General features: G+C 43.8%; 2 protein-coding genes across 3 annotated transcripts in view; one reads left to right on the forward strand and one right to left on the reverse strand.

Annotated features, from left to right (window-relative positions):
• Window positions 1-998, forward strand: part of LOC124231546 (single-minded homolog 2) — a 48,139-nt gene extending 47,141 nt beyond the window's left edge. The window contains exon 12 of the mRNA XM_046648338.1: window positions 978-998. Within this exon, the coding sequence (XP_046504294.1) occupies window positions 978-998 (21 nt within the window). The remainder of the gene's footprint in view (window positions 1-977) is intronic.
• Window positions 999-3,450: 2,452 nt separating this feature from the next.
• The window catches only part of LOC124231329 (biotin--protein ligase-like), a 198,889-nt gene continuing 175,325 nt past the window's right edge, over window positions 3,451-27,014 (reverse strand). For both annotated transcript variants that reach the window (XM_046648065.1, XM_046648064.1), the window contains exons 7-11: window positions 17,202-17,269; window positions 15,544-15,704; window positions 11,159-11,273; window positions 8,553-8,766; window positions 3,451-6,736 (exon numbers count right to left, since the gene is read on the reverse strand). In XM_046648065.1, coding sequence (XP_046504021.1) covers window positions 6,565-6,736; window positions 8,553-8,766; window positions 11,159-11,273; window positions 15,544-15,704; window positions 17,202-17,269 — 730 coding nt within the window. In that variant the 3' untranslated portion in view covers window positions 3,451-6,564. The remainder of the gene's footprint in view (window positions 6,737-8,552; window positions 8,767-11,158; window positions 11,274-15,543; window positions 15,705-17,201; window positions 17,270-27,014) is intronic.

Here is a 27,014-nt window from a genome sequence, read left to right on the forward strand (position 1 = left end):
TGGGCGCCTCGGTCATCATCACCAACGGCAGGTGACGCCGGCGCCGGCCGCGGGGGCCCGGGGCGTCCCGCCGCGCGCGGGGCTGCCCGCAGGGGGAAGCCACAGGCCAGGCCTCTGGGGCTCCTGTTTCCCCAAGTCCAGCCGACTGCAGAGGGGCGCGCTGTATATGCACGGTTTAAATTAATTTATACAGAGACAACTATTTTAATAGGACTCCGAAGCCGCCTTTTAGATTTGTACCGTAGCGCCCATGAACGCCGCTGGAGAGGGCTGGCACGGCGACGCTGGGAGACGCGACCGCCAGACCTTTGTGCTCCGAGGGCCGGGGTTCTGAACGGGCAGAGCTGGGCGTCCCCCGCTTCCCACGTGCGACCTCAAACTGCCCCGTCTCTGGGGGGACTTGGTTTCCTCATTTTGAAATCAGACTCGCGCCTCTTGCCTTGTCCCCGATGCTGTCACGGTCCCACTGGGGGACCGAAGGGGTTTCCACTCCACGAGTATCCTCCGCTTTAAGGAGGAAACCCCACCCGGATAAAGTCAGACATGCCAGGCGGGCGGCAGACCTCCTGGATGGAGCGCCCTTTTAGATTCTGAAGTCAAGGCAGATCCTGATGAGTTAAGTCCAGCGAATACAACTCCCGCTGTCTTTAAAAGACGTTCATGAGTCTCATTAAAAGTTGTTTTAATTTAACCCTTTCTTCAATACAAAAAACAAGCTGAAGACCAAGGGGAACATGGTTGTGTTTCACAAGTACACGTACAAGCGCATACTTCCTCCTAGCCTATGAACTCTTGATAACACCAAGAACAGCACCTTCGGAATATATTGAATAGGCATTAAATGCAAAAAATATATATAGAGCGCCAGATATTTTATGAAAATGACATGTGGATGAGTTAGGTGCCCAAGGCGATTGGCTACCCGGGTCAAGTGATTACAAAATTCCCCTGGCCCACACAGACCCCTAATTCCCTAGGCTCGTGTTTGCTACAAGTAGTGCTAATAAAGTTAGTTAAATTGCATGTGCAATATGGAAAATTGTCAATGGACTGCGCCTCGTGAGGAAAACCTGCTAAAGGGATGTAATGAAAATGATGTGTACATTTTCTTCAGCATTTTCTGCATTTTATACATAGCAAGAAAACTCCATATGAATGTGTCATGTGTAACAGGTAAACAAATCCTTTTATAAAGCGCCAGCAGTGTTTTAAAAATAAACTTCCATTGATTTTTGTTTGATTTTTATATTTTTGCCTCAAGATTTCACCATTTCAAAATCCTCTCATGGCTCTGAAACTCTGAAGCGGATCAGTGCATCAAACTGCCATCTTTCAATTTGCTCCACACTATAAACACACCATCATTTTGCCGCTTTTTCAAAAATGGTTTACTTTTAGGAACTCCACCTTTCTGAGCAGAAAGGCTTTTCAGAAATGTCTTTAATTCATCGTTCTAGACTCAAAGTGCACTTACATCGACCGTTCTCAAAATGTGAAATGATTTGTTGCCCACCCAGTGTCATATGAGGACCTGCCCCACTCCCTCACATGGTGTCGGTTCCCTTATGGTACAATTTGCAAATTAAGGAACATGCGTTGTGCAGTGAAAGGGCTGGGTCATAAGCGTCGGATGTATACACTCTATCCTGCACTTACCTGTACCTCATTAGGAGCTCTTTGAGTGTGTGCATACACAAAATAAGCTTGGGGTATTATTTTTTATGCTCACGAGTCTTGTAGTTAAACCATGATTCCTGGAAAGTGCAAGTTTGAGGAGCAGGCGATATCACCTGACATTTTTCAATAAAGAACTGCAGTATGCTTTTCTGTCTACCTTGTTATTAACCATTGGGGGCTATATTTAGTAAATACAAATCTTGAAGCCTTTCGGAGCAGTTTAAGATCAAAGGTTACTCTGAATAAAACCGTTATGTATCTATTTTTTTTGGTGAGGAAGATTGTCCCTGAGCTAGCATCTGTGCCAGTCTTCCTCTATTTTGTATGTGGGATGCTGCCACAGCATGGCTTGATGAGTGGTGTGTAGGTCCTTGCCCGGGATCCAAACCTGTGGATCCTGGGCTGCCAAAGCAGAGTAGTGGAGTGCACGAACTTAACCACTATGCTACCTGGCTGGCCCCAGATGGTTTATAAATTTACAAATGATAGCGTAAATAAGCTTAACATGAGTGTGTATGTACTTGAAAAATAAAACATGTACTAGAGAAAACTTCATTGTCTAAACACACATCACGGTTTTCATAGCCTAGAACAGGAAGGCAGATTCCTACACGAGCCGGCTTCCAGGCGGCCACCAGCTCAATGCAAAGTTAACAGCAGTTTCTATGGCAACCTAATATTGTTACCTCCCTCTTTAAGAGTCTGCACATTTAAGCTGGGGATATCGTTTCTTGACTTCTGTGAGGCTCTGGCAGGGGAAGAGGAAGCATTTTAATAAATATGCCTCCCTTTCACAAAAAAAGAAGAAAAAGAAAAATCTCAGTGAGTCCTAACATGTTGACAAAAACGCCAGATCAAATGGATTTGAGAAATAAGCCCAGTTCAAGACTGGCTCGGCCCTCCATGGCCTCCCAGGGAAAGGAATTCCTTTATGTTCATGGAAGCCCTTTCTAGAAAGGCGATTCCATTCATACCTTTGTAGAGAAGTGAACAGGGTGTGAAGGGCTGCTCACCCCCCACCTCCTTGTCCTTTTAAAGTCCGATGGGCCACGCCTTCCTCCCTCGGACCCTAACCCTAAGGGTGGGAGAGCTTTATCCCGTCAATGACTCCTGTATAAAGTCCACCCAAAGTTGTAATTTGTTCTAACTGTAAGACAGTTAAGGTAGACTGTGGGGGCTGCTATGGATAAAATGGAATAAAAACATCTTCAAACAGACACCAGAAAATTACAGTAGCTTAAACTTTTAGTGAATTGTAGCGCTTGCGTTATCTAAAATGCATTATTCAAGCAGTTCCTAAACTTAAGTATGAGATCTCAGGTTAAAATCTTGGGGAGAAAACTGTTGAGACGAAAGTCAAGCAGTGTTCACAAAAGAATAAGAAAAGTTTTACAAGAACAAAATCTGTTCCTATGTTAAACTTGTTATTACGTTAAATTTATTTTCAAGTCTAAAAACACATTAAATTATGATTTAATTTTTTTCTCACTTCAGTTTAAAAGGCTTATACTTTTGGGTTTTGCTGACTTTCATTCTTTGGAGCAATAAGATTTCTCTTTTGTATGATGCATAATACATTTGTCAAAAATACATCAAAAAAGAAAGGAAAAAAGCACCCGGTTTCTTAATACTTAGAAATACATACATATTCCTTACTATGTAAAACTATTTATTTTGTAAAAATGTTTAAATATGAATAAAAATACTGTAACCAAAAGTACTTGCTTATTTTTAAAAATGAAATTTGTGGTAAAAATAAGAACAAGCCCAAACTATATAGAAAGTCAAAGTTTATTTTGGTAGACTTGCTTTTTATAGGCATTGGTTTAAAGTAATTCCTTTTCAGAGATGAATCTTTGAAAAGCTAAAAATGCAAAGGTTTACACTTTCTTTTATTTCAAATATGCATAGTAATTACCCAGGAATAAGGATGCTCAGTTTTCTGCCGGTTCAAAGCAAACAAATCTAGAGAATAAGCCTCAGATGCCTCCTTTTTGCATTCTGAAAGTGTTGGGTGAGGCTGGCTTCTCTCTTGCTCCCAGACTAGGGTGGGGGGTGACTAAGTAGGCCTCCCCGTGTCCCCGTGTGTATGTGGGGGGTGGGGAGTTGGAGGCTACGGGCTTCCCCCACCTGGGCCTGTGCACCCCCCGCTCATCTGGCCACTCGCTCCCACAGCAGGCAAAGTCAGCATGCTGCATCAGCGAACCCACCGACTGACACCGAACACAAATCCTACTTTGCCCACACCCTGAGAACGCAGCCAGGATTCCCAGTGCCAAGGAGCACTGCTCTGGTCGGGAGACAAGGAAGCCCAGCTGCTGCTGTCCTGTTTTAGGGGCCTTTCTCCAAGAGTTCCTCTGAAATCTGCTATAAGCCAGAAGGGAGGATGTCTTGCCTTTTATATAACCTGGGAGATGCTCAATGCACAGCCTCTAAACTGGGGGATAATTCAGCGTCCTAGAAGCACATGCCAGTCCTGTGCTTAGGTTAGTTTCGTTGCTGTGTTTTAAAGATTAAGAAGAAAATGCAAGATTTTCTGTTAAGACTTTAAAGTTCCTTGAGATCGTAGATTGCCGGGTACAGAAACGCCCCAAATGGATGAGTGTATCGGTTTCCCTAATGCTAACAGCTGTAAGTAAAATGCCTTTATTCAGCTGCTCTATATGAAGCAGAATTTCAAAAGTCTTTGGTAAAATCAGGTTTATGAAAAATGCGGCATCTGCTTCAAGTCCGTTCTATCTCCCTTAAGACAAGTGGATGTCGGCACAAGAACGGTCTTAAAAGCACAGAGGCAAAGCAATCTGCCCCGAACATCTCCATCTGCTTTGACGTGGCCACACGTCATTAGTTTTAATTTACAGAAAGGAAATTAAATGATAACATTTTTTTCCCCAAAGCAGAACTGTCTAGAATAGAACTTCAGCTTAAAACAAAACATGTTTTTCATTAAATAACCCCCCAAAGAAATTCAAAAAGTCTTGATGGCAGCTCTGAGAGATGACTTGCCTTATATTACAAAGTTTGAGAAATGAAACTTGCAACATTAGCCTGGAGATCTTTCTTCTCGATGATATTTTGCAGATGCCCTCTCAAGGGTGAGTCCATTTTGTAATTTTGGGGTGGTGTGGACTTTTATTTAAACTTGTCACTAATTCCACAGGAAGATTTGGGCATTTAGGAGAGTGATTTTTTTTTTCCTTTTTTAGAAAAATAATTCTAATTGAAGCCTTATTTGCAAAAATTACTTTTGAACTTCTTTTAAAGTTACACTTCCAAAAAACACATATTGGGTTGGTGTACTTAACTAAACATGTTATTTTTTTCCTTCCTATGGGGCTGCCTGTGCCTGGCTAAAGGTAGACAGATTTTATACTGAAAACCACAAGTTTCTGGAATTAGCCTGACTGGGTAAGAACTGGATAAAGATGGTGCTGGTGTACAATGAGGGGATTTTGTTTAAAGCTGAGAGTTCCATCAAGTTTTCTTTCCACTAATTTCAGTTGGGACTGGCAGGAAGAGAGAAAAGTGGACAAAAATGGGCCTTTTAAGGCTGAAAAGTAATGTGTATGATTCAGAAGTTCAACACAGATAGGAGTTACATGGAAAAAGCGTGGAGTCCATCTGGAAATAGCAAGTGCGTATCAAAAGGCTTCCTTTCTTTTGTTCTTCCATGGAGAAACTTAGGGCATCAGAGTCTGAACATCTTTTAAAGCTTCACACACACACACACACACACACACACACACACATCCTCCCTCCTAAATGATGGCATTCAGTATCAGTAACATTTTCTCTCTTGGCAATATAGGAAAAAGGGGCAAAAAAATTAAGACTTACGAATAAAATGCCACATACTTCTACATTCTGTGTACTGCACAGTCTGGCAGGAACGCTCCCCATTTCAAAGCGAGCCTGAAACTGGCTTAAAAGCTCTAAATCCTCCCTTGCATGCGGTATGAGAGCGAGACTTCATCTCCAGCTGTTAGAGCCAAACCACCCACCCCCACATCCAGGCAATGCCTAATCAACGCTTTAAGGATCTTGAACTTGATCTCATCACTTCAGAGTAGGCAGTAAATTTAAACTTATGAAAGGAGAGCTCGTAAATTAACGTCAAAGTAATGAACTGATTTCCTGGACAAGATCATTGCAACCGTACCAGCTAGACGCATCTCTGTAGGCATTCAGACGCTGTTATTGGACCCCAAACCACGAGGCCGAGAGGAACTCTTCGGAACTCTACCTTCTCTTTTCTTTGTTAACAAAAAAATAAATAAAATGACTAAGTGATGATGTATGTTCCTGTAGGAAAACACCTCCCTGGATGCTTATAAACAGTGTTACCATACCTCTAATTCACCACTAGCCTAGGCTGGAGAGCTTTTTTTGACTTATCTTTTAATAGTCTAGGGATAAAGGTCTTCACTACTGGGAAAACATTTGCATTATTCCATTCTGTTTCCATGTATAAACCTTTTTTTTTTTTTTTTTCCGGCCAAGAAACACACATCGAAGCTCAAGGGAGAGAACAATTTCACACCTATGGTGGGGCTTTACCTGAACTAAATCTTCCACTTGTCAACCCTCTACTCCAGAACATCTTCAAATAAAATGATAGCAGACAGAACAAAATTAAAGAATTAAACAGATTAATTGGAGGGAGAAAAAATTTGCCTGCAACTCTAAATTAGTTTTCCAAATCCACGGGCTGCAGAAATTCAACTGGAATGCTTCTCTGGGGGTTCTGCACTTCCGTCACCCCCGGCTCATCTCAGCTGCTGCCCTCTCTGCCCTCTCTCCCGCAGCCCAGCCCAAGCAGCAGGCCCAGTGAGCAAGGACGGCAGGCCCGGGGCTGTCTCTGTCTCTCTGTCTTCCTGGAGACGGGGACTACCGCTGTTTAGGGATGATGAGGTTTCTCAGCATGTCAAAGGAGTTGCCATCCGGATGCACGGTCACCACCTCGCCACCCTCCTGGTGAACCAGAAGGAACCCAGAATCATCTAGGCCGACTATCGACACCGTTGGCCCCTCGGAGCTTCCGAGCCGGACTTGCTGAGCACTGAAAATAAAGAAGAGCATAGTCACTGAGAAATGGAATGCAGTGGCCCGAGATGATTAGTTAAGCAATTACCCATTATGCAAAGGGATTTGGGGATGGTGAGGGAGGGGGCTCGGCTAGATATGGGTAAACTGCTCTGACTGGCACTGCTCCCACATGAATGGCTCTGGTAACTACTAGAATAACTGGGATGATGCAAAGTCCAACAGGGAGTCAGGAATTTCTTCTCTTATAAATGACGTCACTCCTCCTAATTGTGCTCCTCTGGGATGGCGACTTGACCACTTCCTCATCTTCTAGCACTTTTAAGAAACCTGTACAACTCTCTAGGTTTTTCAGCTGAGACTGGGGGAAAAAGAAGCTGAGTTGAAAAGATAAGCTTTATTTTATAAAACAAACTTGGGTGGTATCAACTATAAGTTAAACTCATTCTAAGACTACTTCTTTTGAATATTTTCCAACTGTGCTTGTTGAGTTAGATCCTTGTCGACAATTTTTAAAGTACAGAAGTCCCCCTCCCCAAATATTTACTTTGAAGAATTTCAAACCTACAGAAAAGTTGGAAAAAATAGTACAACGAACCTTAGATTCCCTTCACTTATATTCACACCAACTGATAGCATTTTCCATGTTTGCTTTCTCTCTTCACACACACACACACACACACACACTTCCGTGCTTTTTTTGCTGACATTTAAAAATAAGTTGCAGGCATCAGGACACTTCATAGTTAAATATTTCAGTATGTATCTCTTAAGAATAAAAACAATCTCCTACAAAACCAGAATACCATTAGCACCCTCAAGAAATCTAATCTCGATACAATACCTTATCTAATACACAGTCCATGTTCAAATTCCCCCACTGCCCCATAAAGAGCCTTTGTGGCCTCTCCCTCCCATCCAAGAGCTAATTATGAATCACACACTGCATTTAACTGTCATGCCTCTTATGTCTTCTTTAAGGTCAAACAAGAGAGTAAAGATTCTCCCACTTCTTTTTATTTTTTGTTTTTTGAGACATTTTGAACGGTGGAGGCCTCTTCTGTACATCACTGCTTCTCAAACTTTCCGTGCCAGAGAATACCCAGGAGCATTTGTTAAAACATAGACGCTGGGCCCCAGCCTCAGAGTTTTCGGGTTAGGAGGTCCAGGGTGGGCCTCAAGAATCTGCTTTTCTGGGGCCAGCCCTGTGGCCGAGTGGTTAAGTTGTGTGCTCCGCTTTGGCAGCCCAGGGTTTCACCGGTTCACATCCTGAGCGTGGACGTGGCACCACTCATCAGGCCATGCTGGGGCAGCATCCCACATGCCACAACTAGAAGGACCTGCAACTAAAGTATACAACTATGTACTGGGGGGATTTGGGGAGAAAAAGCAGAAAAAAAGACAAGGAAGATTGGCAACAGTTGTTAGTTCAGATGCCAATCTTTAAAAAAAAAAAGAATCTGCTTTTCTAATAAGTTCCTAAGTGAGGCTGCTGCTGCCACCTGGGGATCTCACTCTGAAAACCACTATTATCTAGAATGTTCTATGATTTACATTGTCTATTTCCTTACATTAGATTCAGCTTAAACACGCTGGGCAGGAAACTCTCTGGGGATGTTGGGTCCTCCCCACTGCATCCCACCAGGAGGCACGGCGTGCCAGTCCCTCCTGTTACTGGTGATGCTAACTCGCTCAAGGTGCGGTCCACCAGGTTTCTCCATCAGAAAGGTAAATAGCCATGCTCTAGACCAGTGCTTAGTTTCTCGGTTTAAGATACTGAACTATTTACTTAATAAGGAATTTTAAAAGAATGAAGATGAGCCAACACTGACCTGTGTACCCAATATTTATAATAAAGGGGAAGAATGCCATTGGGCCCTTTGTCCTGAAATGTGTCGATGAGTTTCTCCAGCACGGTCACAGTCCTGGCGATGAGGAAATCAGTTCTTAAGGGCTTCAGGTCTGCCCCGTGTTGCCTGTTGTATTCTAGGATGAGATCGTTGATGCATATGGTAGGGTTACTGTTAGTCACGTTAAATCCACAGCCTGGACAAAAACAAATAATTGAAAAACATGAGCAGCTCCACCTATTGATGGCATCACACCTTGCTCTCAACCACCCAGAAAAAGTTACAGCATTTACTGACAACTTCCTGCGTCACTTCAAATTGACTGTCTCTGGCCACTTAAAGAATGATATATCTTTGAGACATCTTCCTTTTCATGTTTCTTTATTATCCTTGTTCAAACTACAACCATGCCAACCTTACTGCCAATAAGTTGGAAAAAAGCAAGCCACGTTGGATTCAATTAAACAGAAGCTATGAACGGGACAAAACCTCTTAGAGTCGCTTCTGAAGCAATGCCACCTCGTGTGGTCTAGCTAGGAATTGTAACTCCACACTGAGCCCAATATAAAATAAAATCTCTTCTTTCTTTTCCTACTGGAATAATAGAACACACGCTTGAAAATAAAGAATGTTACTCAGGTCTTAAGGATAAACTCTGGATTCAGAGATTTCAAACCTTGGTCAAGGCATAACCCAAGAACACATCTTTTAATACTTTATCCTTGGAAGTCTTCGGTGCTAGGGTTACGCTGTTGGCGAGGGGCCAACCCATGTTCAGTGGCTCTTTTACAGGCTCCCAAACCGAGGCTTCGGGAGAGTGAGTTACCAGCAGTGGGGCCTGAATAGGCTTATCTCTGCTGTTACTTAATACCACCATCCCCTCCGGGAGAGGTTAGCGTCTTCCGAGAAGCCGACCCTCAGTCTTCAGCAGGGCCATGAATCAACCTCAAAGAAGTCTTCAATAAGAAATGAAATACTGCAGGAACTAGGCAGTAAGACGACTGTGTTTTCAGTGCCTCTGAGAAAAAAAATGCCCCAGATACTCGCCTCAGATAGAACGATGACAGTCACAGTAACGGTATTCTTTGGTAAATGTTCTGAGCCATTTTCACGGTGAAGGGAAGGACTGATTGGCCTCAGATTCCCCCCCACCCCCACCCCCAATATGCTGGCTATTAAAAAACAAAGCAATGTAAATTACATCTGAAACAAAAAACAAGTAACTATAGCAACAGGGACAGAAACTCCAGTTGTTCATCTGTTCATTCCTCCAACAGCATACACAATAGCTGAGGCACCTATGGAGCGTAAGGTATTAAATTAAGGCTGTATGGCACTGAACAATCTCCCCTGGATTCAGAGAACTCAAAGTCCTGGGGAAAATAGCAACATTGACTACTGTCAACTTAGGCTGTGTCTTTCAAAGGCCCACAGAGCACCCGTGTTGGTGACTTTGAATCTTTCCCCAAAGATGCCCCCCGCCACCCTCCCACCACCTCCCATGGCCTTAAAAATTTAATAAAAGCTCTAGATTCTCCCCAAGGAAAATGTTTACTTCCCCTGCCCTGACAGAACTCCTTAGCTCCCCTGAAGCCATCCTGAGGCCTCCTGATGTCTGTGGGCTCTACTCAGGAATCTCTGCATTTGGCACAATTACTCATTTAAAGATGGGGAATGGAGCTCTGAGGATATGAAGCAGCTTGCCCAGAATAATATTGCCAGTGGGTTGCAGAGCTGGGAACACAAGCCTTGTGTTCTTTGGCTGGCACTTCCAACACACGGTCACATGTTTTCTGTCTATTACTGATTTTTGAACACCAATCAAGTCCTCCTGGGCATTAGGGAAAAGCTGACGCTTGGATGCCCAGGGGCCTAAGAACTTTTGAAACTGCTTTGAATCCATCTCCTCGCCTGATACGGACGTGCTGCAGTGAAACGGCCATTCTCTACCCGACCTTGACCAGCCTGGCACTTCTTTTGAAGGTCAAAAAGAAGGCAACTTTTTCACGGCCTGGGAAGGTCAAATGAAGAGTGCAAGACCACCAGGAGATCCATCCTTGAAATCAACTTTCTTTTCTTATTATAAATTGGTACATTAAATGTCTATCTTCACCACTCCTAATTCAAGGAGAAGCACAGTGGGGAGAGGTGTAAGAAAATGCCTGATTGATGTGAAACCAATTTGGTAGTTTCCATGGCCGCAGATAGGAACGCTAAACCCCTCAAAGGGCTTTCAACCAGTCTGGCCTGTTTCACATACATATTCTGTTCTCTAACTCAAGACTCACAGCAAAAGTAATCCCAGATGATAATCCATTTCCCCCAGTGTAGCCATGTATAAACCATTTTTATTTTTTATTTTTTTGGTGAGGAAGATTGTCCCTCTGTGTCAACATCTGTGTCAGTCTTCCTCTATTTTGTAGATGAGACACTGCCATAGCATGGCTTGATGAGTGGTGCGTAGGTCCACGCAAACCCCAGGCCACTGAAGCGGAGTGTGTGAACTTAACCACCACACCACCAGGCCAGTCCCCCATTTTAATTTTTATTAATCTAAAAATGCTGGAGAAAGGGCTTTAAAAACTTACCAATAAGTATATAAAACGTTTCTCCCATAAGCGTTGAGTTAACCAGAACTCCACCAAGTTTCATGAGGTCACTGTAATAAATATCATTGGGCCACTTCACTCGTAAGTCGATATCCTAAAGGAAAATCTGCATATTAATCAAGCAATCACAGGACACAAAGGGACCAGGTGAGGTCATCCAGCTAAAAGGAAGATGTGCAGAATACTCTTGAAACTAACAGAACGCCAGGGCTCACCCTCTTCTTTTTCAGACAGCTGATCACTCCTTCAGGACAAGGCACTGTTAAAGCACCTCTTGGAGCTATAAGGAGAGACCTAAAGGACACATTCGGCTGAAATCCCAGCATTTTCCCCACCTCCATCATCATCAAAAACACTTTCTGATGATGCCTATCTTGTGAATTGGGTCCATCATCTCAGTATCAAAAACCATCACCATGGAGTCCCCATCCTGTGCTAGGGGCAGGGGGCAGGGACAGGCTGATACTCTCAGGGTTCTTTTCCCTTAAAGAGCTTGAGAGAGAAAGATGGCCCTGAATTAAGCAATGACATAAGAGGCACGTAGAAACATCTGGAGTACAATCTACAGAGATACAGGGGAGGAACTGGTTTTATTGAGTGATCAGAGAAGGCCTCAGAGAACTGCCAGCTGTCAGCCTGGGCAACAGAAATGGACTTGTCCTGTGGCCCGCTCCGTCTCCATCCTGAAGGGTGTGCCCCAGTCACAGTGGAATGATCCAAGGGTGGACAGTGCCTTGCGCTGGGCCACTCAGACCCCCAGCTCCCGCCGTGACTCTGAAGTTGGGATACACAGACTGGGTGAGACCCAGTAGGCACCAGAACTGCCAGGCCTCCTGGGCGTGGAGCTGGCAGCCAGGTTGTGCCACGTGTGGGTAGACAAAGCCCATCTGGACACATAAGGCTAGAAGGAGACACTCAGCAAAATAAAACCGAGACCAGAGAGAAGCTGACGGCTGGAGTCCCAGGGGCTGGCACGGCACCAAGCCCCATCTCAGCACTGGTCTGTGTGTTACTTATACCAAACCCATGTGTTGGTGCTAGTGTCATCCCCATGTAACAGAGGAAGAAACTGCAGTTTAAAGGGATTGCCTGGCTTGCCTGAGGTTACAACTCGGAAGTGGCAGGGCTGGGATTCAAACCCAGGGCTTGCTGACACCAAGCCTCTGGGTGCTTAATACCATGCCGTGTAGACTGCAGCTCCCAAGAAACCCCCTCTCTCCTGCCAACAGGCCTTCTTTCCACCTTGCTCAGCTAGAATACATTTCTGGTCCTCAGATGCTCACCTGCCCTGGCAGAGCATTCTCTAGGCTGAGAAAAGAAATGCAGGAGCACAGAAGAACAAAGGTTCGAATAAAACGTGGGGCTTTCACCGTGACCCTCAACTGAGCGGGAGCTTCATATTTCTTCTGTCTAGAATAGGGTTCTCAGTGCACGGGTGGCATTTTGCGCCCCCCCCCCCCCCCCAGGGATATTTTGGCAATACTGGGAGACATTTCTGGTTGTGGTAGCTTGAGGAGTCCCACTGGCATCTAGTGAGGAGAGGCCAGAGATGCTGCTCCACATCCTCTGATGCACAGGATGGCCCTCCAACCAAGATGTGTGGGCCCAAACGTCAATAGTGCCAAGGGTGAGGAACGCTGGTCCCGAAAATCCATAACTTGGAGCCTTTGGTCTTGGTCACTCCCCCAATTCCCTTCCTTTCTCCTCTTCCACTTTCTTGTGTCCTACTGCGCCCAGCAGCATCCTTGCCATAGCTCAGCAGCAGCTCCTTCACCGCGGGGGCTTCTGCTGGCCCTGCTCTCCTGTTTCACTTCGCATTTTCAGATCTGCTTAGTTCATGTTTCAGCTTATGCCATTTTGGGTTCTCAAGCAAGTAAACAAAGCCCTCTATTCCAAGATGAAGAGAAAGGCCGCGTGCTTACTTTTCACTGTCTCCATCATTTATTCAAACAGCTGCCACGGGCCTCCTGTGCAGAAAGCACCATGCCAGGCTCTTTGGGGACCAAAATAAAACTGACCGTGCATTCAAACAGCTGGTTCCTTTGTAGGAGATAAAACAGGAGCACCAAGAACTCTGCTTGAGAGCAATCCATGGGAGACACCATCAAAGGGGCTTAGACATTTAAAGTGCCGTGAAGTGTTATAGGAGGGAGGGTTTGTGGCTAGAAGGCTCTGGGAACAGCATTTGAGCTGGGCCTCCCAGGGCGAAGAGCACTTCAAGGTGCAGAGAAGGGAGCAGGAGCAGGAATGTGTGGGTGGGAAGAGGCCTACAGGCGGCCGGCAGGACCCTGCAGACAGGAAACAGCAGGAGGAAGAGTGGGCAGACCAACGAGGGTTCTGGAAGGAATGGCGAATATTCCAGTGATGCTGCCTCTGGTCCGGGAGACTGGGCATGGTTTGTCTGCTGAGAGTGACATCTGGCCAGGGAAAGTTGGGGCCTGAGTGAAGGACCTTAGAATGGCAAACTCGATGCAGCTGGGTCCTATTTCAATCATCCTGTACTATACTGTGGAGGCTAACTGGACAGTGTTAAAAATAAATACGGACAGAGCTGATCCTAAAAGTTCTCATCACAAGGAAAAAAAATTTTTTTTGGTAACCATATGAGGTGATGGATGTTAACTAAACTTATTGTGGTCATCAATTCGTAATATGTGTAAATCAAGTCACTACGCTGTCACCTTAAACCTACACAGTGCTGTATGTCAACTGTATCTTAGTAAAACTGAAAATAAAATAAGAATAAAACCAAAGTCACATCATACAGGTGAGGCTGAGCCGGACGACTGTGGACAAAGGAAAAGAACTTTGGTGGGAGCCTTTTAAGGACAACGGGGGACCCAGGGCCCCCGGGTGCACTGTTGAGGGCAAGCTTCCCAGCCCCCATCCTGCTGCCCCCAGCACCTGGCACAGCTTTCGCACACAGCAGGCACTCAAAGAATGCTCGCTAAGGGAACCAGTGAGGCTACAAGGTCAAAATCAAAGCCATGAAAAAGCTAAGCAGACTAATTTTAAATTTAAATTTATTTTCCTAAGACGAATTAACCTGTTGCTAGGGTTAAAAATCTTTTCCCTCATGACAGAACTTTTATCTTCTCAAGTGCTTTATACCAGGCCAAATGCCCAGCTAGGGGGCTGCAGGCTGGGCCTGTGAAGGTCTGTGAAAGTGTAGGAGCCTGAGCCCGTCAGACACAGCCAGGATGCCAAGCGCCTGGTGATAAATGTCCTGTTTCAGTGTGCAGGCCAGTGACTTGACGTCATATGGAAACACGTCCTGCAGTCCTACACACAGGGGCTGTGAGGACATGGCCACATCGGAGGGGGTTTAAGGGGGCAGTGGAGAGGCTGCTTCTCTGTTTAAACGCTGATGACAGGCCTCCTTTAAGAGTCATGATCTTAAGGGCGGGCCCCGTGGCCAGGTGGTTAAGTTTGCATGCTCCACTTCAGTGGCCCCGCATTTCGCCAGTTCAGATCCTGGGCCTGGACAGGGCACTGCTCATCAGGCCATGCTGAGGCTGCACCCCACACAGCACAGCCAGGAGGACCCACAACTAGAATAAGCAACTATGTACTGGGGGGCTTTGGGGAGAACAAGAAGGAAAAGAAAAAAGAGTCATGATCTTAGCATCTTGTTTCAGGAATTAATACAATAATTGTTTTTAGCTTAATATTAGAGCTATAGGTGGGAGGGAAGTGGGGAGGAACCTCCTCTTTATAGCCATAGGAGATTCTTCCAGGAAAACTGAGGAGGGGGAGACGGTAAGGAAGGCTGGGTTTGGGAGAAAAGGCTGCAGCCACTGTGTTAACTGCTCTCACTTCCTTGCCTTCTTAATAACTGACACCAAAACACCCAACAGCAACAATGAAGCAGGCCCGTGTGTCCATACAGCTGGGGTCAGACAACTCTGAACAAACCTGCACGTTGAACTTGGGCAGCCTCAGACAAAGGACGGCTCTGCTGAGCATGGACTGTGGCGAATGAAGATAGGAAGTGAGAAGGCTTTTGGGGTCTATAAAATAAGCCTCTTCACCAGAAAACACAGACAAATGGCCCCACCATCCAGGCCAACATGCTTCAAAGAAAACCAAAAAAAAAAAAAAAAGGCTTGCCCTTACTAGGATGTTTGAGAAATCTGATGACAGGACAGAAAGGGAATTCTGGGGAATAAACGCATTCCAGTGAGCCTGAAGCAGCCATAAAATCTGACAGTGCTTTTAAAACTCCAGGAGCACTCTGCTGCCAGCTTTGCAAAGAGCAGGCTGAGGCTCCACACGCAGCAATCATCCAGACGGATAACACAGACGAACCTGAGCTGAGATGTGCACACACAGCGGGGATGGAACGGTGATAAAACTGCACGTACCTGATACTCAGGAATGGACCTGACCGCCTCCACGACCGCCAGGGACATCAGATGCTGGACAAACGGAATCCTCTGTCCCAGCTGGGATCTCAGCGGGATGGAGACAAGCAGGGTAGAAAGAGCGCATCCCACGGGGCTCAGCCAAGCATTCCTTCCCCGCCCTGGAACACAGGCCCCATCAGGAAACCGGCCACTTTGCCACGTGGACAGACTCAGATGCACGTTGTGCCAGAAAATGTGCTGAGGACTCAGAGCCACACACTGAAGATGTGTCCTACTTGAATAAACCTGGACTGATAAAGATGCTTGGAGATTCTGGGGTTAACTCAGTCAAAGAGAAGCTTTTAAAATCTGAAGCTCTGCTGCTGAACAAGTTGCCAATAATTAGCATAATGTTCTGCCTCTGTGAGCATATCATTAATGCACTGATGATTCAAAGTCTTACAGTGTCTGAGCATCACTCTCGGTTTAATTCTCACCGTATGGTAATGCAGGCAAAAGCAGAGACAGTGGGAAAACTGGACCAAATCTATACTGGTCCAGGAGAGGTCCTGGAAGCCACTTTTTAGAAGTGATCCCTATTGTGGTGATGGTCCCAAAGCCCTGTGAATATATTAAAAGCCACAGAGTCATACACTCTAAATGGGGGAACTGTGTGGTATGTGAATTATATCTCACTATTATAAAGAAAAAAAAAAAGAAGCTGAATTTAAAAAGTGATCCCTGATATTAACTTTAAGTTATTTCCTTTAAAATAGAAGTCAAGAAAATAAAATATCAAAATGGGAGGGATAATCAAAGTTCTTCTGTCTTTTTTTTTTAAACCACCATATTGAGCCCCACAGGTTTGGATAAAATGAGTTTTTCTCTTTTGAGTTCTCTTCAAAAGACACGTCCAAGAGAAAGAAGCGGAAAACGGTGGATTTGCTATTTCGTTGCTTCTTCTGAGAAAGGCCCAAGAGGCTCTGAGAGTTAAAGCCTGTCTAGGTTGGCCTGGCACCAGCTGGGGTGGGAAGGGGAGGGCCAAGTGCATCCTGCACGACCACCAAGCAGGGAATCCGCTCTCAGCCAGACCCCAAATGGATTCTGGGAGGATGGGGGCTCTCACCTCCGAGGGTTAGCTGGTGGTGGAACCTCTGAGCAGCCCTCGGCCTCTCTGTGGTCACTTTGTGAATGATCATTAATCATTGATCAAGTGCCCACTCCATGCAAATTCCAGTGCCAGCAGGGTGGGGGCTGGCAGATGAAAAGCCCCCCCCCCCCCATATCACATTCAGCATAGACACAGAAGGTGCCTCACAGAGAACCTTCAGGAAAATAAATGTTTCTATAACACAGTTAGGATGCACACACTACAGTGCCTAGAATGTGTCAGAAAGTAGAATTTACAAGATGTAGGTAACGGAATGTTAAAACCATCACAAGCGAATGTCAAGTGATTAATAAATATCTCGGGTTGAGAGAATGCTTTAATCCCACTAAGGCTCCATCTTCTGGTCAATTCCCCTCCCTCTTCCTCCCTGTTAGGGGGTGTGACAACAGATGACTTCTCACAAGAGTCGTCTCGGCCATCGGCACACACAGTCAGCTCTCTGGCCGTGAGTGTCACAGATTTCAGAAAACAAAAACAACGGGAACAATAACAAAAGATGACTGACCTTTGCCCTGCGTTTGGCGGACTGCGATGGCTATTAAACCCATTTCCTGTGGCATCTCAAACATCAACCTGCGGACGGTGGGAAAGACTGGTCAGCCAGAACAGGCGAGGACATGAGAACCCGCAGCTCAAAGGGAGGGACACTGTTTGCACTCATTTGTGAATGTGTGGCTAAGGAAGGGCCACTTTCTGGGTTTCAAGGGATACTGACCCCACTCCCAGCCTCTATGGTGAGAATGATGGAAAAGGGATTAAGAAAACACCATTTAATACCAAAAAAGATTAGGCAGGAATCTGAGAGGGCATGTGTACCTGCCTGAGTTATTATTCAGTTTTATTGAAGATGTTATTAGATTATATTTCTTTGGAAATATCCTACCCTATCAAGTTCTTTCTCCCCACTCTAATGTAGGGTCCCTTCCTCGAGTGACAACTAGCAATTCCTGACATTTGTTTCTACTTACGGTGCGTTTCTGTCCGAACACTAGAACATAATCATAACACAAGTTTCTGATTATTCACCAAACCAATATGGTGGCAATAAAGCCGTTTAAAAGATACACTGTCCCCTGAGAACTAATTATGTTTTAACCATTGTAAATAAATCTACACCTTCTGAGAACTAGGGAGAAGCTTGGGTCATTTTAGGCTTCAGTTCTGCTTTTAAAATGGTTTCATTTAAAAGAATACCAACTTCCCTTTGGGGGAGAGGTAGAAAAGTGCACTATATCTCCACCGAATGAGTCAACATGAACTCTTTTTTTTCAGAAAAGGAAAGGAAAAAAATCCCTCACTCTGAGAATTTCTTGCCTGATACGTTCCACATATTTGAGCTCCGTTCGGAAGGTTTTCCTCTGTGTGCCCGGGAGATGCTGACCAGGGACGGAGCAGGCACAGCTCATGGTAGGATTTATTCAACAAAGCGAAAATCAGATTTGCCCACTGTCTGTGCAGCTGCTGGGGCCTCTCTGAAATTCTTTTTCAGGGAGGGAAGTGGCGAAGGCAGGGATGAGGGAGAGATGGCATTTGGTATAAACATAAAGTTTCCAAGAATAGTTCCCAGGGTTCCACAGCACCCCTGTGCGGAGGAGAAGGGACTCTAAAGGAAGCCCATGCTCTGACAGCTCTTCATTCCCTCCTCCGGACACTGGGAACAGGATGAAACTTTACAAATGGCAAGAGAAGAGAAATACGTAAAAGCGGAGAGAGAAAGAGCATGGTGTCTCTGCACCAGTGGCTCACAGAGCTGTGCCCCGGTGTGGAGGCGCCCAGAAGACCCCTTTCCTTGCTGGGAAGAGCCGGGCCACTTCGGGCAGGGGCCTGGGTTGGTCCAACAGGCACAGGGCACTCCCAGTGAGCAGGCCGCCCCACGGTCCGCGTGCCAAGCCCACTTCCATCTCACATGAAATACAACTCCAGAAGTATTTCTCTTGGACACCATGAATAACCCATTGAGATCGGCTGCGCCTATATGCTGCTGGGCTCCAAGAATAAAGCGTCCTTTTCCTGTGTTGGACTGGGAGAAAATCCTAAGAAGGAATCCTTGTCCATGTGGGGAAGAACCATTGTCTTCTAGAAACCTCTTGCTTTCCAGAGAGCAGCAGCACCCCTTCACCTGGGCTCCTAAGGCCTCAGGCTTGGCTCAGGGTAGGGGGGTGGCTAACAAACTTCTCTGTGGGAAGGCGGGGATGATTTAGCACATTGTGAGCAGATTGTGAAATCTCTCTCAATGGCAGGCAATCTAGGATGTTCTTTAAATAGACATGTAGATGGTAGACAGTCATGTCTATAGCCAGTGATGGCGATGGTGGAATTAGGCTGGGGTGGGGATGGGGGGAGGGCGGTGAGGTTCAGAAACCAAACACAGACTTCCAGAACAAAGAGAAATGATTAAGGGAACATATGCACTAAACTGCTGGAGGTTTGGCAGCAGTTAACAGGGCATATTGATGAGAAGATGGAGTTTGTGCTGCTGAAGGCCAAGAGGAAATTCTGCAAGGAGGGAGACAACGGGGGGAAGGAGGTACGGCTTAGCTTGAGACAACTGGAGGCCGCCAGATTTACTTGTGCTATCTGAGATAACTCCGGGGGCCAAACCACACGGCTCACGGTCAACAAAGAAGCATTTATGAACTTTGTAAATTTTGCATTTCTGAAAATGAAGTTGCTAGAGTTTGCTTTAGCAGAAAGGAGACACTGTACACGCACTTCCATCCTGAGCTGATGATGTTCTCACAAAAGGAAACAGAAAAAGAACAAAAAGGAGGGTGTTACATAATGATTACTTCCCTGTCTCTGTATATTTTCCTTCCTCCTTTGGCAAAGGCTGTGGAATAAAAGGTTTCTGTGAGTGGCAGCCAAGTGCGTTGAATGTCATACCAACGGGGCACCAAGAAAAGTGTTCTGTTTCTGTCTGAAACATCCGGAGCCCTGTAAAGGTCACTTTGCAAATGGGACAGCATCCTGACCACTTTGGTTGCTAAGGACATCATATCATAGCTCCTACTGGACACTCTGCCAACGGGAATGTCCTGAATTTCATGTGGTCGTTGGAATAAAGCTTCAACAATAAGACTAATCTAGAAGACAGGCCAGTGTGAATTAGTGAAAATTCTGAATGAACAAAAATTTTAATTAAGCCCAGTCAATCCACTTTGGGGATTCAAACCTAAGGAAATAGTCCACATTTACCAGAGTGCTATAAAAGTAAAACTTTAGAAAGAATCTATGTGTCCAGTAGGGGAATGGATAAGTAAATTATGGTACATGAAGTCAATGGAGTAATTTGTAGTCATTAAAAATGACAGTTATGAAGACTATTAGCAACACGGAAGAAAGGCTTGCAACAGAACATTAAGTTTAAAGAGCAGGATAAAAAACTACACCCACTTTTATTCCAACTATGTAAAATTCATAGAAAAGGGAGGGAGATTTGACAAAACAATAATGGTGGCTTTATCAGGATGACTTTTTTCCTTTTCTTTTATTTTTAAACTTTAAGATGATCGGTTACCTTTAATTTTACAATTATTTTGAAAAACGTGGGGGGAAAAAGCATGACTTTTATGTTCAGATATAATATTTGTAATTAACTATTCATAAGTATTTCTAAGAATAGGACAAAAAGATCTGCTTTAAAAATAAAAAAATAATTATTTATGTCACCCATTTTCCTTATAAGCACTTAGCAGGAGCTTATTTGAGGGTAATTAATGAGTGGAAATTCTTAAAACTAGTCTGTTCATATGAATGAGAGCCTTAAAAATTTTATACCTTCTGACTCATTGACTGTGCTTGTAAGATTGAATCCTAAGGAATACTCAGAGAGGGGAACAAAATAATTCAAGGGCACAACTATTCATCACAGCCTTACACTGTGAAAAGTCAGAAACAATACAAACAGTCCATGATAGGGGAATGAAAAGAAATCATAGCATCCCCACATGAAAAAATATCGTGTAGCCGTCAGCGATATGGGCAAACGTCCATTGGACACCCTTAGGTCATTTAATCAGGATGCAAAAGTCTATATACAGTGTGTTCCCAGGATGTCTTAAGATATACTTTAAAAACTTTAGGAAATATAACAAAATATTAGCTGTGATTATTTTGAGAAGTGTAATTATTTGAAAAATATAGAAAAGTACCACGCAGAAAATAAGCCATCCATACAAACCCTTCTTCTTATTAAAAAAGTACATTCTTTTAGACTTTTTCCCCTTTTAAAAAAATACACATGGATGTATTTTACAAAATAAGTTTCTGAAAACTGGAAAAATTCCTTATTTTGGAGCTATTGAAATGATGTTGTAGATGGATAGTTATAGATGTTATTATGTTGACAATTAAAAAGGCAGGCTTTAGAAACAGCATTATTGATCCAATTTATGTAGGCTACGTATTCCTATGTGCATTTATAGAAGAATACAGGACACCGATTAACAGTGGTTATCTCCAGAATGTGGAGGCAGAATTATATGATGATTTTAATTTCTTCTTTATGTTCTTCTGCGTAACCTTTGGGTGGTAAGGTTTCAAGCAGTTTTTATTTTCTTCTTTATATTTTTCTGAATTTTCCAGTATTTCTAGACTTGAAGTAGATTCATTTTATAATCAAGGAAAATGCTATTTAAAAAAAGATGTATTTAAACCCAACTTTTCTTTAAGTAGGTTAAGCATGCACCCGCCAGCTCATGCTCTCCCGAGAAATCACAGACTCACAATGCAGCGGCAGCCAAGGGTCTGAGCTTCACCAGGCTTGCTGTATGAATCCTCCCAGTAACTCACACATCACACATATGGCCACACTTGTCCCTCAGACTCGTTCCCTGGTGGAGCATGTGGCCTATGCAATGGCGGCAGGCTGAGTCCAGGTTACGTCCTCACACAGACTGCCTCTGGGCGGGGGAGACGGCGCGCACAGGCTGCCAGCATCCTCGGGGTCTGCATGCTGGGGGCACTGAGGAACTCCATCAACTGTGTTCGTGGTGCACATGCTGCATCTTTTCTTTGATGTTTTCTCCCCCCAATTTTCTCAGTTTTGACTTCTCTTTTCTTAGTGTTCAGAAAGACATTCTCAGACAGTCCCCTCATGTTTGGTGTGTATGTGAAAAAGAAACCCAGCAAGGACGTAGGGAGGAGGCAGGAGGAGGAAGACGACCCAGGAAGTCAGATTTTAAGGTTAACTACTTATTTCTGATTTTGGAAAACTTCCCTGGAAGATGAATTCTCGCTATTCATAACCCTGTTGACTTCTGTGTAGTTCAAAGAAACAGTCCTAACTTCATTTCAAAAACTATTTTTTTTAATGTATTACATTTGAACACCAACCATTATATTTGGGTAGCACTTTTTAAAAAGTTATAAAGCTAAATATTAAGATATTTTGTTTTTTAAAAAGTATCACTCTAACGGAACCACCAATTTTTTTAAAAAGCTATCTTCTGTGCAAGAATGCATAGTGTTACTTTTTGAAAGAAAAATGAGTAGTGGTTCCTGCTAACAACAACACAGAAAATGGAGCAAGAGGCATGGCAGGGTCCTACAATGCACAGGGACGTGGTCTGGGGTGGAATATGCAGGACCTCTGACCGGTGACTTCTGAACAGGCAGCCAGGCACGTGGGCGCAAGGCTGAGGTTGATGGTCCCAAGGAAGCACAATGCTATCCAGAGACCCCAGGGCTATTATTCCTGGCAGGAAAGGAAAGTTCCAGAGGAACTTCAGAAACACCACTGTGGAGGAAAGACTCAGACAGGGAAATGGACAGATGTGGATGCAAACCCCAGTGTCGACGTGAACTAACATCAAGTAAGGGGCTCCATCTCTCTAAATCTCTTCAGCCGCCTATGAAATGGAACTTGGTGCATTTTTGGTAAGAATGAATCATGAGGGAATACACAAAGTGGTCCGACACAGAGTAGCTGCTTAAATATAGCACTTTCTCTTTGTCATGCAGATCCTAGAACTTTTTTTTTTAAGATTTTATTTTTCCTTTTTCTCCCCAAAGTCCCCTGGTACATAGTTGCATATTTTTAGTTGTGGGTGCTTCCAGTTGTGGCATGTGGGACTCTGCCTCAGCATGACTTGATGAGCGGTGCCATGTCCGCGCCCCGGATCCGAACTGGCAAAATCCCGGGCCGCCGAAGCAGAGCGTGCAAATTTAACCACTCAGCCCCGGGGCTGGCTCCCATATCCTAGAACTTCTTGCTGCCAGATCAGAACCTGGGGCTAAAAAGCTTTCAGATTAACACTGGTCATTGGGGTTGTAAAATCTCCACCTCCAGTCCTAGGCTCTCTGAACCCACTTAGCAAAGCCAGAAACAGTTGGTTGAACTAGTCTTTTGGTTGACTTTAAAGGTAGCACTTTCTTTAGGTTATTGCTTACAAATAATTTTGCTCACTGACGCACACAGGCACATAATACAGTAGTTTTATTAATATATTCTTCCATTAGCTTCCGGTTTTGACATTTAGAGCTGGAACGACCTATCATCCTGGATGCTGTCAGACAAGAAAGCTGTATATCACATTGCCTTCCTCCTCTTTTGGTTTATAACAGGATGAGCATTTCAATTAGAGGCAGAATGGGAATTTGGAATGCTCAAGAGTAGAGACATCACAAACCACCCCTCTCCGTGTTCTCCAGAAGCAGAGGCCCCACCTGTACTTCTGTTGTTGAAGGATAACTGTGGGTCAGGCCCCGTGTTAGAGATGCCTGTTTAATTTCCATATCTCCTAGCACACCAACCGTTCATAGGTTTTCGGCTAATCTTCCCCATCTCTGATATCATAACAGCATCTACACTACTGCTAAATCATTTCATTGCTCACAGGGAAGGAGTCTTGTGGACTCAGCTTTCAGGATGAGGTACCTTCCCAGCAGATCAAGCATTTATTGATGTTGGTCTGTATTATTCAATCAAGATGAACACAAACCATTGTTTCTTACCCATGACACTGCACCATAAAAACTGGCTGTCTGAGCATCACCTCTTTCTACCTTAGACCAGCGCAGTTACAGAATTCGAAGATGGACAACTAAGCTTGCGTAGATTGAAACAGTCACGGTGCCCACAGCTACCTCTGTGGCCACGCCTCGATGACAATCCTGATCTGGATCTTTGCCTTCTGGAGGAGAGCCTTCACTATACCACCCCATATGGGAACTCAGACCATGTCCTAACCCGCCAACAAGGAGTCCCCTGATCACAGGTTCTTCCCAACCCACCCCTCATGCTGATCTGAGCCCATCATCTTCAACTAGGTGTGGAGGGGCTTTCTCTGGAGTGTGTCCACCGCCATCCCCACGAGTCATCTACCCCAGCAGAGGGCCTTCTGCTGGGAAATGCAGCTGCCATTTCAGAAGATGGACACTGACTCATCTTCACCACATGGCGAGCAGACATCTGAGAATCGTTTTCCCGCAGGCACTGGGTAGCCGTTTCAACTTGGTCACTTGGAACTGATGCCAGTTTTTTGCGCGACGAGTGGCACTTTACATGCATTTCCCATCTAAGCTTTACAAGCCAGACGAGGACAGTCTTGGAAAGGCGAAACCACTTTGATAAGGCCACAGAGCCAGCAAATCAGGAATTCAGATCAAGTTCTGGTTGGTTCTAAGGCCCATGCTATTTTGTTTTTGTTTTTAACCTTTTACTTTGAAATAGAATCAGACTTACAGAAAAGTTGGAAGGATGAGATAAAGAATTCCTACATGCCCTTCACCCAGCACCCAGATTTCCCAAATGTTAACTTTTTACCCACATAGGCTGTTCATCTCTCTGTCTGTCTGTCCATCCATAATTTTTTTTCTGAACCATGTGAGAGTAAGTTGTAGCCATAATCTCTCTTTATCCCTATACACTTCAATGTATCTTTCCTAAAAGTCAACGGTATTATTTTACATAATCAGAGTGCAATGATCAAAATCGGAATTTAACATCGATACAACACTATTATCTAATCCAGGAGTCAGCAAACTTTTTCTGTAAAAGACTAGATAGTAAGTATAATAGTAAGATATTAAGATAAGTATCTTATAAGTATTAAATATTAAGTAAGTATAAGATAAGTATTAAGTAAGATAGATAGCAAGTATTTTAGTCTTTGTGAGCCATATGGTTTCTGTTGCAACTATTTAACCCTGCTGTCCCAGAGCAAAAGCAGCCGTAGATAAGATGCATAAGTGTGGCTGTGTTTCAGCAAAACTTTATGGACACAGAAACTTGAATTTCATATAATGTTGATGTGTCACAATTTTTTTAACTAATAGACTTCATTTTTTGAGCAGTTTTAGATTTATAGAAAAACTGAGAACATACAGAGTTCCCATACGCCCCTTCCTCCCCTCATAGCTTCCCCATTAACATCTTATATTAGTGTGGTACATTTGTTATAATTGATGAACCAATATTGATACATTATTATTAACTAAAGCCCATAGGTTAATATTAGGCTTTACTCTTTGTATTGTACAGTTTTATGGGTTTTGACAAATGTATGATGACATGTGTCCACCGTTACAGTATCATATAGAACAGTTTCACCGCCCTGAAAATCCCCTGTGCTGCACCTACTTGCTCCTCTTTTCCTCCCCTCAGCCCCTGGCAACCACTGATTTTTTTACAGTCTCTACAGTTTTGCTTTTCTAAAATGTCATATAAATTTTACTCTTTTTAAAACTTTTTCCAATCATTTAAAAATGTAAAAACCATTCTGAGCTCTTAGGCGGTACAAAAACTGGCAGCAAACCAGATTTGGCCGGAGGGCTTGAGTTTGCCAACCCTTGATCTCACCTACAGAATTTATTCAAATTTCAACCACTGGCCTAATAATGCCCTTGATAGCAAAACACAATCTTCTTTCTGGTTTCGGATCTAATCCAGGATTATCTGTTTCCTTTAACTGTCATGTCTCCTTACTCTCATTTAATCTGCTTCAATTCTTTAGTCTTACTGTCTCCCATGATCTAGACATTTTTTGAAGAGTGTAAGACATTACAGTTATTTTGTCAAATGTCCCTCAGTTTAGATGATCTGAAATCTCCTTGTGATTAGCCTCAGTTAGCATTTTGGGCAGGAACACACATCAGTGAGGCTGCATCCTTCTCAGTGCATCATATCAAGAGGCACACGGTGTCGCCTTGTTCCAGTGTTGGTGAGTTAACTTTGATCCACTTGGTTAAGATGGTATGTGCTAGGTTTCTCCACTGTACAGTTCCTGTTTTTCCATTGCAATTAGTAAGTACTTACTGGGAGATAAATATTATGTTTCTCATAAAGTTGAATCTATTAGTTTCAGCATCTGTGGATGATTCTTGCTTGAATCGATTATTTATTTGATGGCTGCCAAACAGTGATTTTCTGATTCCACTATTTCTTCCATATTTACTTGTTGGGATGCTCCCATAAGGAAGACCTTTCTCTTCTCTTCCACTTATTTATCTTTTTATTTATTTATATCAGAATGGACATATATATTCTAATTTTATTCAATGGATTATATACTTTCCTATTGTTATTTATTTTGATGCTCAAATTGACCCAGATTTGGAACCTTCAGCTGATTCCTGGGTCCTATGGACATGCCCCTGTCATCTTTCAGCTCTTCCTTACTTTCTAGCATAAGAAGAAGTTCCAGGCTCACGTTGAATTTTCTCAGCCCAGCCCTGGAATCAGCCTTTTCTCCAAGGAGCTCTGGTTCCTTTTAGGAGAGAAAGATATTTATAAAGCAAATCTGGGTGCTAGGAAAGAGATAGAAAGTGTGCTTTTACTTTCCTTTCCTCCTTTCCTCCCTTCCTTCCTTCCTTTCTCTCTCCCTCCCATCCATCCACCTACCTTAAAAACTACAGTGAATATAGTCAATAATATTGTAATAACTTGGTGTGGTGACAGATGGTGGCTAGACTTATCCTGATGATCATTTTGTAATGTATAAAAATATCAAGTTGCTATGTTGTACACCTGAACCTAATATAGTATTATATGTCAATTATAATTTTTTAAAAAAACATGAGTTCCTCGAAAACTCCAATTGCAGTTCAACATCACAAAGTTCATTCTATTCTCCCCCTTTCTATATTTGTAACTTCCTTCTCCAATAATGACCAATCTGGCTCCCATTATCTCAAACATATATACCTATTTGCTCAATACTGTAATAAACAGAAAGTAGTTTCAGGACTGCTGAACCATGCTACCATGAAAAACAAACTAACTACGAGTCAATATTTGTCTACGGTTCTTTTTTGTCTTTAGCCTGAGGGAACACAAACACTGGGCTTGCTCCTTTTTGCTTTCACTTTAGTGTGGTTA

The sequence above is a fragment of the Equus quagga genome, chromosome 21 (genome assembly GCF_021613505.1).
Source record: "Equus quagga isolate Etosha38 chromosome 21, UCLA_HA_Equagga_1.0, whole genome shotgun sequence".
Taxonomy (NCBI): domain Eukaryota; kingdom Metazoa; phylum Chordata; class Mammalia; order Perissodactyla; family Equidae; genus Equus; species Equus quagga.